Here is a 14,984-nt window from a genome sequence, read left to right as displayed (position 1 = left end):
GAAACGTTCATCACATGCTTTTGTGTTTAATGAAGAAACTGCAGCAGGAAAAATGAATGCACACAAAGGAAGCAAATGCAAGTAAAAGCATGTTTGATAAGAAATACAATAAAATAAAAATGTGCAGTGATAAATATTGGTAACAAAAAGAAAAGGAGCTGTGCTATACGCAAAGATTTATTTATTTGATGTGTAATATACAGCTGAACAATCTTGGGAAAATGCTTCTGTAAATTGCTCGTCAACTTGAAATATATAAAACTCACACCCTGAAGTATATAAAACTCACACCCTGAAGTATATAAAACACACACCCTGAAGTATATAATAATGTTTGTGATCTTGAGAAGAAACCACATTCATACAGAACTGACTTTAATTCTTATAGAGCCTCAGCTCCAGGCAGAGCCTTCGGTAACACTTTACATGAAGCGTCTCTAATTCCTGTGTATTTACAGTGTAGTTACAGAGTAAATACATGTGCACTTACACATCATTACAATGTTATTATGCATACAATGTACTTCATGTGTAATTCTATTTGCACGATATAACCCTAACCCTTGTAATTGTGTGCAAGTGCACATGTATATACTAAGTAGCTACTATGTAAATGAGAGGCTCAATGTAAAGGGTTGCAAGCCTTCATACCTCACAGGGTACACAGGGCTTTAGACTCTCCCCATAACGGGGGCTAAACTAATCCAAAACTGCAAAAGAAAAAATAACGCCAGTATGCTCTAGTGACAGCAGCAGGGTTTCCCACGGTCATAAGCATTAATTCATTCATTCATTAAGTCATTTTTAATTCTTTGATATATTTGTAGATATTATTTACCAAGTTACACATGTATGTTTTTCTTTTCTTCATCTCACCTTTGCTTCCACTACAAACTGCACAATACAATGTGGACGACAAATAATAAAGGTAACACTCTGTATAAATCATTGATAAGCTTTGTGGAAATCCTTTCCTTGTGGCTAGTAATAATGCATGGTGAGTGAGTTAGCGTTACTTCATTGGTAATTCTATAAGTTGCAGACACAGTATTTCAATGTAAAGATGGTGGGTGTAGAGCATTGGGTATTGGGAGAACAGCGCTGAAACCTTCCCTCATGAAAAGGTAAGAGGATTGTTGTTATCTGCTTGCACAAGTTATATTAACTTTAACATGCTGCAAAAAAAGAAATATTAAAAAGGTCACAGAATGAATCCATCTACAGACTTTGCATCAGTAAGAAGCTAATTCCAGGAAAAACAAGTCCATTCTAACTGATAGCAGCCCTGGTCCTGATTCTGACATAGCCAAATGAGGAGACCTTTCTGAAATTCCATTCAGATGTGTTCTGAGAATTCCAATTCTGAAATTCCATTCAGATGTGTTCTGAGAATTCCAATTCTGAAATTCCATTCAGATGTGTTCTGAGAATTCCAATTCTGAAATTCCATTCAGATGTGTTCCGAGAATTCCAATTCTGAAATTCCATTCAGATGTGTTCTGAGAATTCCAATTCTGAAATTCCATTCAGATGTGTTCTGAGAATTCCAATTCTGAAATTATATTCAGATGTGTTCTAAAAATTCCAATTCTGAAATTATATTTAGATGTGTTCTGAAAATTCCAATTCTGAAATTTCTAGGCACTAGTACCTGCTGGCGGCTGCTCAATCCTCACTGATTATTGTGCAAAGCGTTTTTGTATTGCAGAGGTGGGGACAAGCGGTTTGCTTGATATGAATAAATCCATTAATGTAAGAAGTGAAAGGTAGAAAACATGCTGAATAAAGCAAGGAAGTTGTCCTTGAAAGATGCACACAGAGAAGGCAATATAATGTTTCTAAAATCAGAAAAGTATCTTTCAGACTCTTGAGACAGAAACATCTGCTTGTGTGCTGTTCACTCAACTTCCAAACAGGTTGCCTTTTTTTAGGCATTGAGAGAAAAACAGCCCCCTATTGGTTTGGATAATCTTTGAAGGCTGTACATGTGGATCCAATCAGGCTCTTGAGATTTAAACTCAGTCAGTCGTTTATTATTCTAGTCATTCTAGTCCAGCTCCTCCTCCTCCTCCTCCTCCTCCTCCTCCTCTGACCGCTCTCCTTCCTCGTTCTTGGAGACGATCCCTGGCATTTCCATGGACGGCCCGAGGTCCAGGACCTGCAGGCTCTTGAGATTCACAAAGGCGTTTTTCTTCACCGCGCCCACAGCCAGCCGGTTAAATCTGGAAGAGACGGAACGTATGAGCACACAAAACCTAAACTAAATGAATGCTAAAGAAGTCATTATCAAGTCAGGATAAATTCCACACATATTCATATTGTTTTGTTATGACCAGTTAATCTCTAATGTTTATGGATAATGTACAGTATTCTTCTAGCGCCTTCATAGACAAGACCATGGCTGATGCATGCTTTAAACCTTTCATGCACAACAACCTCATAGGGGGACGGTTAAAAAAACTCTCTTCTAGTCTTTTTTATAATAATAATAATAATGACATATGGAAGACGGAAATATTTCAGCACGAACAGGCTATTCTGCTTCACCCAGTGATTCAGCATACATGCCTGGTGCTTTCTCATGATTGCACCGTGCTTCTGCTGTGCTGTGCTGTACCCACAGTTTAGCACACAGGACTCACCTGAGGAAGATGCCCTTGATGTTGGGCGTGCTCTCGAAGGTGCTCTCCGTGATGCTGCTGATGAAGTTGTTCTGCAGGTGGAGGAACTCCAGAGACTCCGGGAGGTCCGAGGGGATGTGGGACAGCTGATTGGAGGACAGGTCCAGCGTCTGAAACACGGAGCAGGTTTGAGGCTGGCGTACTAATTATCCATACACAGTATGGATAATTAGTCAAAAGGCTTTATTACGAGAGCACACGATATTAGGAGGTGCGCAGAGCAAGAGGGGTCAGATAGTGCAGCTCTTTAGTCTTTCTTACAAGTTTCACGTTTCTCTCTCCTTCACACTTCCTGTATTCCCTACATAAAGGTCATCCCCAATCAATATACGGGAATAGTCCAAATGCAAATGTGCATCATTTCAAACTTGTAATTTAAAGGTATAAACATTCAAACATAGTGTGACTGATACTAATTGCTTTGTTTCTGTCCTACAGAGTTATGCCCAACGAGACAAGCCACTCCCTTGCATTACAACACCGGCTCTCCTGCTGAGTCGGGCATAAATAATGTAGCAAAAGCAACACACTCAATCAGGAGACAATGCCACCTGGCACATCCTTCCTGTAATCCCATATACACAGGTCAGCCTGGATCCCAGACAATATTACAGGATATGTTATAAATCTCTCCCCTGGGCGTGCTGAACTGGAGAGATTTATGAAGCTGTGTTTGAAAAGTTCAATAAATTCTGTGCATTAAACTTATGCCTGCAATGAATAAACATTACTGTTCAACAGCTTTCAGGTTGTTTCTTGCTAGCTCTGTAAAGCTGACTTTTACAAAACATCCCAATGCTCCACGTGGAGAGACTTACGCTTAGGCTGGTGAGCTCCTGCCAGGCCCCCTGGTAGATGGAGTTCACCTTCAGCTTGTTGCTGCTCAGGTACACCTCCCTGAGCTTGCCCATGCCGGAGAGGGCTCCATCGGGGATGACGGCCAGCTCGTTGTCCTTCAGCTTCAGGACCTGCAAGCTCTTGGGCAGCCCCGTGGGGAAGGTCTGCAGGCTGTTCCCGGACAGGTCGAGGCTCAGGAGCAGGCGCAGCTTGCGGAAGGCCTCCCTGTGCAGCTTGGGGCTGGTCAGCTTGTTGTAGCTGAGGTTGAGCTCGGTGACAGTGTAGGCGGTGGCCAGGTCGTTGCGGCTGATCTCGGTGATCTGGTTGTGGAGCAGCATGAGGGTCTTGGCGCGGCGGGGCAGCCCCCGGGGGATGCGCTCCAGCTGGTTGTTGTACATGTGTAGGGTGTGCAGCTTCTTCAGCCCCTGGAAGGCCTGAGGGTGGATGGCTTGCCAGCGCAGCTTGTTGTTGTGCAGGAGCAGGTACTCCAGGTTGCGGACGGGACTCAGCACCATGGCTGGGATGCTCCTGATGGCGTTCTTCTCCAGGTGCAGCAGGACCAAGTTCCGTGGCAGCCCGCTGGGGACCACGCTCAGGTTGTTGTAGGAGAGATCCAGATACACCAGGCTGTTCAGGTAGCTTTGGTGGGATCAGGGGATAAAAAGACAGAGACCAAAGGGTTTATCAGGATTCAAGTAAAGCACACAACACGATGGTGCCAAAAAGCAGGAACCTCTATGGAGTTCTACATATTCTTACAGACACACAGAAGGGACTCACTTGCACTGCTAAGTGCTTTTGGCAAATGCCCCTATCACACATAACCTTACACAAATACACCCCAATCAGTTTTTTTAAAACACCAAAGTATATAACTGTACCAGGGGAAGCTGCATCTTCCATTAAAAGCCTGAAGATTGCCACCATTGCATTGTTTAATTTGTTTCTATTTGTGTGTTTACAATTTAAAAAGTGTGCCAAAAGCACAGAATAGATTTAAAAATATCAGATGACAACTATTTACATAATAAGTATATTTAATATGGCTGGAGGGGGACCCAGTCTATACTGATGTGGTATGTGGTTTGTAAAGCCACATAAAGATTCTGACACATGTTTCTGATATTATATCGTGCTGTCTTCTCTTTGTTAAATGTTTGTGGGATTTTGTTTATTTGCATCAGCAGAATTTTTCTTGATGCAACCGATCCTCAGTTCTTTGTTTATTTAGAAAGTCTGTCGCTGCGGTTGTGCACCTCAGCAGGATGAAAGCGAGTGGACAGTCCATGCTTGTGTCTGTGCCAGTGCTGAGGGACTCACTTACTAGAAGGTCTCGTTGTCCATCCCAGCGTTGCTCAGGTGGTTGTTCTGCAGGTACAGCTCCCGCAGTTTGGACAGGCTGTCGAATGCTCCCTTAGGAATCTTCTCCAGCTTATTGTTCTGAAAAACATCACCGAGGAATCAAGACCCCATTACACCATCCTCACCATAACAGTTTCCTTCATTTGTCTTGTGATTTTCAATTGTTGCCATGCTTTTCCCGTGTTTGTACCATGCTTTGCATTGCCATGCATTCACTGTGCTTTGCGTGGGGCACTTCTTGCAGCCACGCAGTTTTGTGCCTTACCCTTAAGTGGAGCCTGTGCAGGGCAGGAGGGAGGTTCTTGGGAACGTATTTAAGGAAGTTGCTGGATAATATTAATTCTTCCAGGCTGTCCGATCCATTGAACATCTGATCAGGCATCCCTGCGTCGGTCAGCTTGTTGTTATGGAGATACACTGACCTGGAAGAGAGGGAAGGAAGGGGAGGCAGAGCCATGAGGGAGGAGTGATGCGGCACACACTAGCATCACTGCTGCATAACTAAAACTACACTTATTTACTTAACTACTGGTACCCTTAAAGAAAAGTTCCACTGAACCACCATTATTATCCATGTGCTGTACACGGCCCTGAAGAACAATTAGCAGTGTCGTTAGGAGTCCACAGCATAACCAGCAGAGTCAACACAATGGACTCAAATATTGCACAGTGGTACTGACCTGATAGGACCGCGGCACTGCAATGGATTAACAGTGTGTAGTGGTTGTTGCTGTTGCTCAGAATATGAACATTTTACCAACACTGCAGTACCAGGCTACCGATAAACCACACCATTGTAGCTTGGGTTACCACTGTCATAATGGCATCTTTGAGAAACTGGAACTGGCATTCAGATGAATCCAGCTGCTAACAGGATGCGTCTCAATGTTACATTAATGCCAGCAAGCGCAATCCTTGTGTAACCATAGTAAGTGGGAAGTCTAGTTCAGTCCCCACACAATGGATCTCACAATATGGCAAATATAAATGAAGGAGATGGTCCTGCACTGGGATGAGGCTGCATGCCCTCACGGGCAGTCCTTACTTGAGGCCAGACTTCTGCCCGAAGGTGTAGGGGTAGATCCTGGTCAGCTGGTTCGCTGCGAAGTCCGCACTGACCAGTGAAGGGGGGAGGTATTTGGGAGCCACTGTGAGCTGTAATACAAGAAGAACAGCAGATAAGAGTGAGTGCAGCCAAACCGGGGCAGTATTGAAGAACACCCACTGAGAAGCACTTCATGGGCTGTGGGAAAGTATAGCCAAGGCAGGAGGTTCTCTATACTGAAAATAGGAGTCAGACCAGCTGTCTTTGTGAAGAAATAAGGAAATCTAGCTGTAAAGTGGCGCAGAATAGACCATGCTGCACTATTCGGAAAGAGGGTTCATACTGGTGTAACTACAGTCATCCTGTCTCTAACTGGAGGAGAGGGAGCCTGCACTACTGCTCAGCCTAAAAAATCACACGAGTAGCTTGATGGAAAAGGAACCCTTATTGGTCTAGGTTCTATAAAGAATATTCTTAATGTTCTGGGCTCCAAATAGGGTCCTTTTTTGGAGCCCTGTTACTGCTAGGCAAGTGTTAAAACTTTATTTTTTTATTTTTATAAATGACAACAGGCAAAGATTGTTATCTAAATTTGTTTATGTATTTTATTTGCAGTAGACAGATTAAGACAGCACTAGTGTCCTTGCAGCTTACAGGCACTTAAAAGCTCTGTGCTCAGCTCCCAAGCTCGGCCATCCTTCAAGTTAAAGAGCAGTAAATCTGCCTTTTCCCCAGATCTCTCGCAGATAAAGTTACCTCTAGCCAAGCCAAGGACATTCAGCGGCTTTTTAAATTCCCCAAACTGGCAAGGGGTGTGAGGCAGGGATTAAATCTGCAGACTGGCACAGAGTGGATAACAACAGCTAACAAACTGGCAAGGGGTGTGAGGCAGGGATTAACTCTGCAGACTGGCACAGAGTGGATAACAACAGCTAACAAACTGCTGCAGTGGGTGGGGGGGGGGCTTGGGGGCAGCAATACTATACATCTGACAGATTGAGGAACTAATCTAGAGCTGAAATAGAAAAGAACCCTGCGAACCTGCACAGCGCACTGTGCACAGCGTCAGACAGCGGAATCAGAGGAGTCAAGAAGGTAGGAAAGGTATAATTAAAGTCCAGACCACGTAGCTGATATCACACACAGACTGTATTATAACACAATGATTTCTGTTACTGGGTGCTGCCTCTGGGATCACTTTCCCAAACATCCCAACATTGATTGCAGATCACTACATTGCAGATCAAATCTCTATTCTTTAATATGTATTATTTAAAAAGAACAAAGTTAAAAATGAAACAATGTTTCAGCCTTCACCAGTCTCTATCAATTGTGAGCAAAGATATAATTGCAATAAGTGACGTGTGTTTGTGTGTTCTTGTGCTGCCACTGCGCCGGTGTTTTCTTTCTCTGGGAATCATATTACATTACTGTATTACTATTATTATTTTTTTTTTGCATTTCATTTTCTAAGAGGTTAAAAAACTACAGTAAACAGCTGACCCTAATATCACACAAAGCTCCACCCTTATGTTATAATCTACCACTGGGGGCTTGCCTTTCATATAGCTTCTACATCACATCTCTGATTGAACTTGTAAACAACAGGAAGTTAACAAACTGGCAAGCAGTAGTGTAGTAAACAGACACCAGTGGATTGCATTGCAGAGCATTCTCTTGTTTTAAATGCGGCAGGTAAGCCATGTGGTCTGGCTGAAGCATGAAGGGGATTCATAGTGCAGGAGGGGAAGATGATGGGGATGTTTGTCTCTCCCCCCAGACAGTTTTGAATGAAGCTGACGCACTTACTTGAAGTAGCTGCAGTAACAGTCTGGGTTGGGAAATGCAATGAAGAGAGTTACTTCCAGCGCTTAACAGAAACGATACCCTTGTGAGCTGCCTCGAGTCAGTAGGGGTCTTAGTTACGGACTAATCGACACCTGCCAGCCTCAGTGAACAGTTTTTTTTTTATTGATTACCTTATTGTTCGCCAAGTATAAATATTGCAGGCTGTCCAGCAGTTCGAAGGCTTCATCTTCTAATCCTGGGAAAGAAAAAAGAAACATTCTTGAATACAATAAAGAGCTATGGAGGAAGCAATTAGGCATGCATTCTTATATCTGGACTAGGCAACAGATTAATGATGAGCTCAATAACACATCTTTTAATAGTGATTCAAATACAATGTCCATCAAGGAGGGTGTCAGAAAGGGTTGTATATAACGAAATGCTAATAACTGGTAAATCTCTGCAGAACAAGTGTACAGTGCTGCCTCGTTATTTCACAAATTAGGGTACTTTATGGTTAGGCCTTGCTGGAAATCAGTTGTTATGCACCACACGTCACTGCATAGTGACCTGTTTTCGATACTTCACAACATTTTGAAAGGGAGCAAAATCAAGAGGGAATGCTTCTGAGTGTCTGGTGGCTGCCTCTAATTCTCCCACACTCTTTTCTGCGCGTCAGGCATGTCATACGGAGAGTGCAAGAGAAAACACACTCTCAACTTGATTAGAGGCAGCCACCGAACGCTACATACAGGTCATCAAATCAAAAACAGGACAGCAATCAGACAGGAACGTATTGAACGTGCTTATGCAGATTCTGTTGTGGTGTAGAGGTTTAGAGTGGGTTGTTATTGTCATCCTGAGTGAGAGATCTACAGCTACATTAGAAGTGTAGTTACTGCTCATAGGTTGTAATAATAGTCCGAGCAGCTGACCCTTCTTAAAACATGCTTTTTAAAAACGTGTTTACTGCTTGCACTTTAACTCAAGGAAACCTTGGCAGCAACAAGAGCAATTATGAAGAAATCAGGAAAAGCAATGTGAGGTTTCTACTGAGATACTCTATTAAAACAGAGCCGGGTTTCTGTGATTCATATCCAAGATAAATACTGAAGAACAAGCTCTGGACTGCGATAATACAAAAGTTACCAAAAACACGTACAGTCTCTATAAACACATGGGGCTGGATTCTCAAGCTTCGTTTTGGACTTCATTCAAGCCCTTGAATTAAAAGTCTTAGTTGTTTATTTCTGATTTTATAACTTTATTAAAACATAAGAATAGTTTGGGAATGAGAAAAGGCCATTCAGCCCATCAAGGCTCGTCCCTTGTTAGCACACCATTCTCCTCTACTGGGGGATCTCATTTAAAAGCACAGCGTCTCGTCTTTTTTTTATGTTTCCAGTGTTTTAGATTCTACTACTTCACCTGATAGACTATTCCATGCATTTATAACTCTCTGTGTAAAACAATGCTTCCTTCATTCTGTTTTAAATGTACTTTTACTCAACTTCCATTTATGTCCTCTTGTTCTTCTCTCTGTGCTCAATTTGAAGTAGTGTCTCACGTTGACTTTATCTATATCATTTATGATACTGGGTGCATTTCTGCTTTCTGAAAAAAATGTGCTAATGAAGAATGGGAATAAATAGCTTTGAGAATTTAGCCCTTACTGTCTCTCTGAAGCAGTGAAAACCCCCTAGACAGGAGCACCCTGGCGAGGTCGCTGATCAATGGCGGGATGGATCAGGGACTCCGGTTCTTACCGTCAGAAGTGAGTCTGTTGTTCTGCAGATTGAGAGTCTCCAGACTGTGCAGCCGGGAGAGTTCCTCCAGAGTGACCTTATTGATCTGGTTGTTCTGAAAGTAGATGAAGCAACATACAGTACAGTGGGACTTCATGCAGTCTACATGCTGAGCTCAGGCTCAGTGAAACCTTGCTCCCATACCTGATTCTACCATTAGATATATTTAAACCATAGGGGCCCTACTGTTTACAAACTTGAAAATGCAATTGGAAAAAGGCATTTCACGCTTCACAAAAAAAGGGATTTCTCTCCAGATCACGTAGTTTGAAAGTATTTTGAAAATGTAGTAAAAACACCAAACTGAAAATATAGTTATTGCAAAAAAGCTTAAAATACGATCTTTAAAGTTTTGGACCCAACCTGAATCACTGCATTACAGACAAAGCATGTCATTGGAAATAAAGGGTTAATTGACAGCGAACAGGTGCTTATTTTAAGTAACTTAGAGTAATAGAGTTTACTCTGGTCTCCCACTGACCCCGCCAGTGATGCATCGAGCAGAGGTCAGGAGGCTGTCTGCAGTGAGAGAGCTAAGCAGGGGAAGAGTCAGCGAGGTAGGTGGGCCAGCCAGCACAGGGAAGACTAATTGTTATTTGGGTTTGGAAAATATCTCCTGACAAGAAGGTATTCACAGAGATTTACAATGCTGGCAATGAAAGCACTTCCCACGATCTTTCTTTCTTTCCAGTGAATAACTAATACGTCTCACATGTTAAGGTATTATCAGAGGAGCAGTGAATATACCTGAACACACTCAGCATTGTTATTATTAGATACAGCAGACCTTTTGACAGCAGTACAGAAGACAGGGAGGCATTTGTAAGGGAGCCAGGACCTTACGTGCAGGGAGAGGTGTCGTGTGGCCTCTGGTACTCCGCAGGAGAACTCTATGAGAGGTGTTTGTGAAGGAGCCAGGACCTTACCTGCAGGGAGAGGTGTCGTGTGGTCTCTGGTACTCCGCGGGGGAACTCTATGAGAGGTGTTTGCGAAGGAGCCAGGACCTTACCTGCAGGGAGAGGTGTCGTGTGGTCTCTGGTACTCCGCGGGGGAACTCTATGAGAGGTGTTTGTGAAGGAGCCAGGACCTTACCTGCAGGGAGAGGTGTCGTGTGGTCTCTGGTACTCTGTGGGGGAACTCTATGAGATTCACACCCCCGCAGCCCACCATGTCCTCCTGGTCACATGTGCAGTCCAGGGGACAGGCTTGCACCTCCTGCCCAGCAGAGGGGGTTGTCTCCTCTTCTTCCTCCTCCTCTTCCTCCTCCTCCTCCTCCTTGTCCTCGTTCTGGCACTTCACCAGCCCACAGCTCAAAGTCAGAAGCAGCCAGAGAGCCAGCAGGGAGCCCCTGGGCCACGCCATGCTCAGCACCTGCAGAAACACACACACAATGCAGGGTGCAGGAGTGAGACTCAACGAAAATGTTTTAAAGTCTTTATTATAATGCCTTTAAGGACACGTGACGCTGTGGTCATTGATTTCCCAATTGCAGCTGCAGTTGCACACATGCAGTTCCCAGCTGATTCAACGAGGACAGTACAAGAAACCCTCCCCATCTTATTTGCTCGTCTGTCCTCGGGTAGCTGGGGTTGACTGGTCTAGGTTCAGTACAGTATGTCACCAAGTGGAATAGGTTTGGCCCGAGTGTGAATCTGCACACCAGCCTCTCTCCCCCCGCTGGGTTTCAACCCCAGGACAGGATCGGGAGTTTCGCTAATGGTGATCACACAGTCTCAGCATTCCTTCTGCCATAGCAGCCCCTGGGCATCAATTTTCGACCACCACCATACACTATATGCACACAGCTGCACTGCAAACAGCATTGCAAAACAAGTTCAGGAAATGGCAGGTGGAGGCTTGGAATCGTGCTGTCCAAGTCACAGCGACAGAACCACATTGCTGTCTGTCTGGTCAGTCTATCTGTCTAATCCAGTCCTTTCTGTCCCTTAGTAAGGCCCTTATTTTACCTTTGGTTGGAAAACAAAAGTAATGTTTACTGGTGTGCAAGTAATAAATCATAGTGTAAGCAATTACTTTGACATGTGCAAAGGCATTCGTCTCAGTACAGTACAGTCTTGGAAAAGACAGCAGGTACTATTTTCACCCACTCTGGGATGTTTTCCACAAGGTTGCAGGGTTATTAACTGTTCCTAAATGATCAGTCAGAGCAGCATGACCTGTCTCCCTGCCTGTTTCTTCAGACTCTACCCCCTCAGGGCAGCCAGCTGTTTACAGCAGCCTTGCAGCTCCGACTCACTGTGGATCTGAAGCCAGTGAACATTCATTGCTCTGGCTCACTGCCTGGTCAAAGGCATTTGTATGGGGAACAGTGAAAGCCTTGGTTGAATTTTATCACTCAGCAACAAATAAGCACTGCTTTACTTAGCAAAAACCTTCATGCTGTGAACGAATTATCCAGAAATGTAAAGGGCACAGCATGATTTATCATGCATTGTTAATCAGTTAATCATTTGAAAGTGTTTAAATTATTAAGTCATCTAGTGAGTCGAACTCGTCCATGCCAATCATACATCAGGATTTATATTAAAAACATATTCAGTGCTGTTTTATACAAACATTTAAAACATGTAATTATTTGTCTATTATGCTGCTATACTTATAGATACATTTATAAAAAAGCAAGCGCAAAGCTAATTTTTCAGAGACAATAAGAAAATAATGGTTTAAAACTACCCAGACCAATTGTTGAAGCACTCCTCTCTTGCTTGTGTAATACAGTGAGGATAATGTTTCGCTCCTCTCTCAAACATGGTCTTTGCCTGTGCACTTGCTTAGGTGTCCCTGTCGGACTGCCTGAGCACAGTCTGACACAACAGCCAGCTTGGGATTCCAGGAATAACACAAATCATATTCCTTTTTTGTTTTAAATAGAAAGAAAAAGAAAGGCATGCTAATTAAAGAAAACAGTCTTACCGTTTTATAGATTCAGGGTAGTGCCACAAGATACAAACAATGATAATCTCTTGCTTTGAAAGGCACAAAAAACAATTCCATGTCGTCTGGAAGAAGCACTAAACTCTAAAGGGCAGTGAGAAGAAAAAGATTATTTCCAGATGTTTATGAGAGTGTGTGTGTGTGTGTGTGTGCAGAGAGAGAGAGAAGGAGGGGGAGAGAGGGAAAGAGAGAGGGAGTTGGAGAATGAGAGCGAGAACAAGAACACAACTGGATAAGAAGAGAAGATAAAAACTGCATGCATAGTTTTTCCAGCGAGGGTTTCCTGCCTTTTCGCTTTGACAGGTATTTTCCAGTCCCCATATGGGAATCAGCTAATTGTGCAAAGGAAAGATTCATTTAGTCAATATTTTTTCTGCCTTCTGGAACTTTTCCCACATCCTTTCCAAGATTTACAGAGGATTAAATAGTGCAGGTTATTTTTTTTTGTCCTCTACAGTATATGTGTTGTTTATGTAGCCCTTAGGTGTTTTTAATAAAGCCTGGTAGCTTTACTGCAACTACAACCCAGCCAAAGAAGACCTTCAACATCTCTGATCAGTCATATGTTTTTTAATGTACATTTCAATGGCAATGACATTTGACTGCTGCTGTCTAATTGCAGAAATATCTTACGCATATTGACTGGGGCCTGTGTCGTAAAATCAAAATTATGGGATATTTCGTTTATCCTTTTTGTCTAAAATTACTGAAAACTACGAGAGTAGTCATGTTTGCATTGGACAAACTACATATACATATAATATAGGATATACTATTGAAATAATTAAAGAATAATGCACAACATGCTTCAGAATGTGTTACATCAGGTGGAGGAAACGTCCTAAAAAGGCAATGGACAGCATGTATGATTTTTTAACCCAGGTCTTTTAATTTCCCAAACAGACACTATTCCCCACATGGAGACTCTGAATGTGGAACCCAGGCACAGAATTGAGGTGCGCTCAGCGCCACATGCAGCCCAGCAGTCTGTGCCTCTCCTGCGCTCAGCGCCACACGCAGCCCAGCAGTCTGTGCCTCTCCTGCGCTCAGCACCACACACAGCCCAGCAGTGCTCTCAGCACCACACGCAGCCCAGCAGTGCTCTCAGCGCCACGCAACTCTCAGTCTGTGCCTCTCCTGCGCTCAGCGTCACACGCAGCCCAGCAGTCTGTGCCTCGCTGGTTAATTTACAAGCCTTTCTGCCCTTTTACCTGGGCCTAGGTTAGAATTGATGGTCTCAACAACCTAGCCCCTAGCCTCACAACTGGCAGGGGGGTGCTCCTCTCCCAGAGATGTGAACCAAGGCTCTTGTGGCACCAGCCTGAATGCAGCCAGTTTCAAAGCGAACCATTTTGAAATGTCTGCAGTACCAAACCCAACATGATAGGGTTACCACATAAATTAAAGTGAATGCAAGATTGGACCATGAAGACACAAGTCAGTGTTTTATTTCAACTTAAACTGGTGGAACCGGTATCCTCTGGTGGGGAGGCCAGTAAATCCATTAAAAAAGCATGGAAAACCCTCCAGACAGCTGCTTTTAGTGTTAATAAAAATGTTTCCCACTTGGCCTTCTTCGCTGTCTTCAACAAATGTCTTGGGCCGACTGTTTACATTCCAAAATGTTCGCTGACTCCTTTCCAGGCATGTCAGCAAATGAGTGAAGAAGTAATTTGACAAAAAAGAACAAAAGAGCCTGCTAGTGTGAGTGACACGTGGATCTAATCAGTAATCCACACTGATTGAGGTTCTGAACCCTGTGGATCTAATCAGTAATCCACACTGATTGAGGTTCTGAACCCTGTGGATCTAATCAGTAATCCACACTGATTGAGGTTCTGAACCCTGTGGATCTAATCAGTAATCCACACTGATTGAGGTTCTGAACCCTGTGGATCTAATCAGTAATCCACACTGACTGAGGTTTCTGAACCGAAAAGGGGTTATGTTGTTATCACAAGATAAATGACCATCTCAGGACCTCGACATGTCAAACTCTTAAGATCACGAGATGAATTAACTGAGGATCTCAACAAGACCTCCTTGCTTCAGTCCAGTTTCAGAGCCACACGAGTCGATATGTTGTTGCTTTGGAATTCACTCCATGCAGACCGGATGCGCTCAGCAGCTATCACTTTGTGTATCTATAACAAGAGTGCCCAGATGTGGTCCTTCCACTCCTGGTCTTTGTTCCAACCTGTTCTAAAGTTGTTTAATTGAACCAATCAAACCTCCATCAGGTTCCTGAAGTAGTTAATGACATCATTTGACCTGTTAAACCTGGAGTGGAATGGCCCTCTAGGATTTGCATTGGCTACCCCTGATTTATAATTGCATCAGGCACACAGGTGTTGACAGCATAACTCATGATCAGTTTAACTCCTATAGCGTCTTACTCTAGCAGTACAACACTGTACATTTCAGTATCCAATATCTGCAGTATGAAACCCCATTATTTATGATTTGTGTCTGCATTCTGGAAGTAATTTAACCATGAAGCTTGGCTCAAGA

General features: G+C 43.4%; 1 protein-coding gene across 1 annotated transcript; it reads right to left on the bottom strand.

Annotated features, from left to right (window-relative positions):
* Nucleotides 1–164: 164 nt before the first annotated feature.
* On the bottom strand, nt 165–12,710 carry LOC117416542 (podocan-like). The gene is made up of 10 exons (XM_034027680.3): nt 12,453–12,710; nt 10,611–10,889; nt 9,480–9,573; nt 7,905–7,969; nt 5,926–6,035; nt 5,146–5,302; nt 4,843–4,958; nt 3,500–4,157; nt 2,643–2,791; nt 165–2,222 (listed from the first exon to the last, which is right to left on the bottom strand). The coding sequence occupies exons 2-10, from the start codon at nt 10,878–10,880 to the stop codon at nt 2,048–2,050; spliced, it is 1,794 nt and encodes a 597-aa protein (XP_033883571.3). The 5' UTR covers nt 10,881–10,889; nt 12,453–12,710; the 3' UTR covers nt 165–2,047.
* Nucleotides 12,711–14,984: the final 2,274 nt, after the last annotated feature.

The sequence above is a fragment of the Acipenser ruthenus genome, chromosome 12 (genome assembly GCF_902713425.1).
Source record: "Acipenser ruthenus chromosome 12, fAciRut3.2 maternal haplotype, whole genome shotgun sequence".
Lineage (NCBI taxonomy): Eukaryota > Metazoa > Chordata > Actinopteri > Acipenseriformes > Acipenseridae > Acipenser > Acipenser ruthenus.
This window is presented reverse-complemented; position numbering and strand designations above follow the sequence as displayed.

Excerpts from the sequence above, each read along its gene's own strand:
- LOC117416542 (XM_034027680.3), bottom strand. The coding sequence starts at position 10,880 with ATGGCGTGGCCCAGGGGCTCCCTGCTGGCTCTCTGGCTGCTTCTGACT. Across the intron at positions 7,970-9,479 it reads CAACAGACTCACTTCTGACG|GATTAGAAGATGAAGCCTTC; the intron begins GTAAGAACCGGA and ends TTTCTTTCCCAG. Across the intron at positions 2,792-3,499 it reads AGGAGCTCACCAGCCTAAGC|ACGCTGGACCTGTCCTCCAA; the intron begins GTAAGTCTCTCC and ends TCCGTGTTTCAG.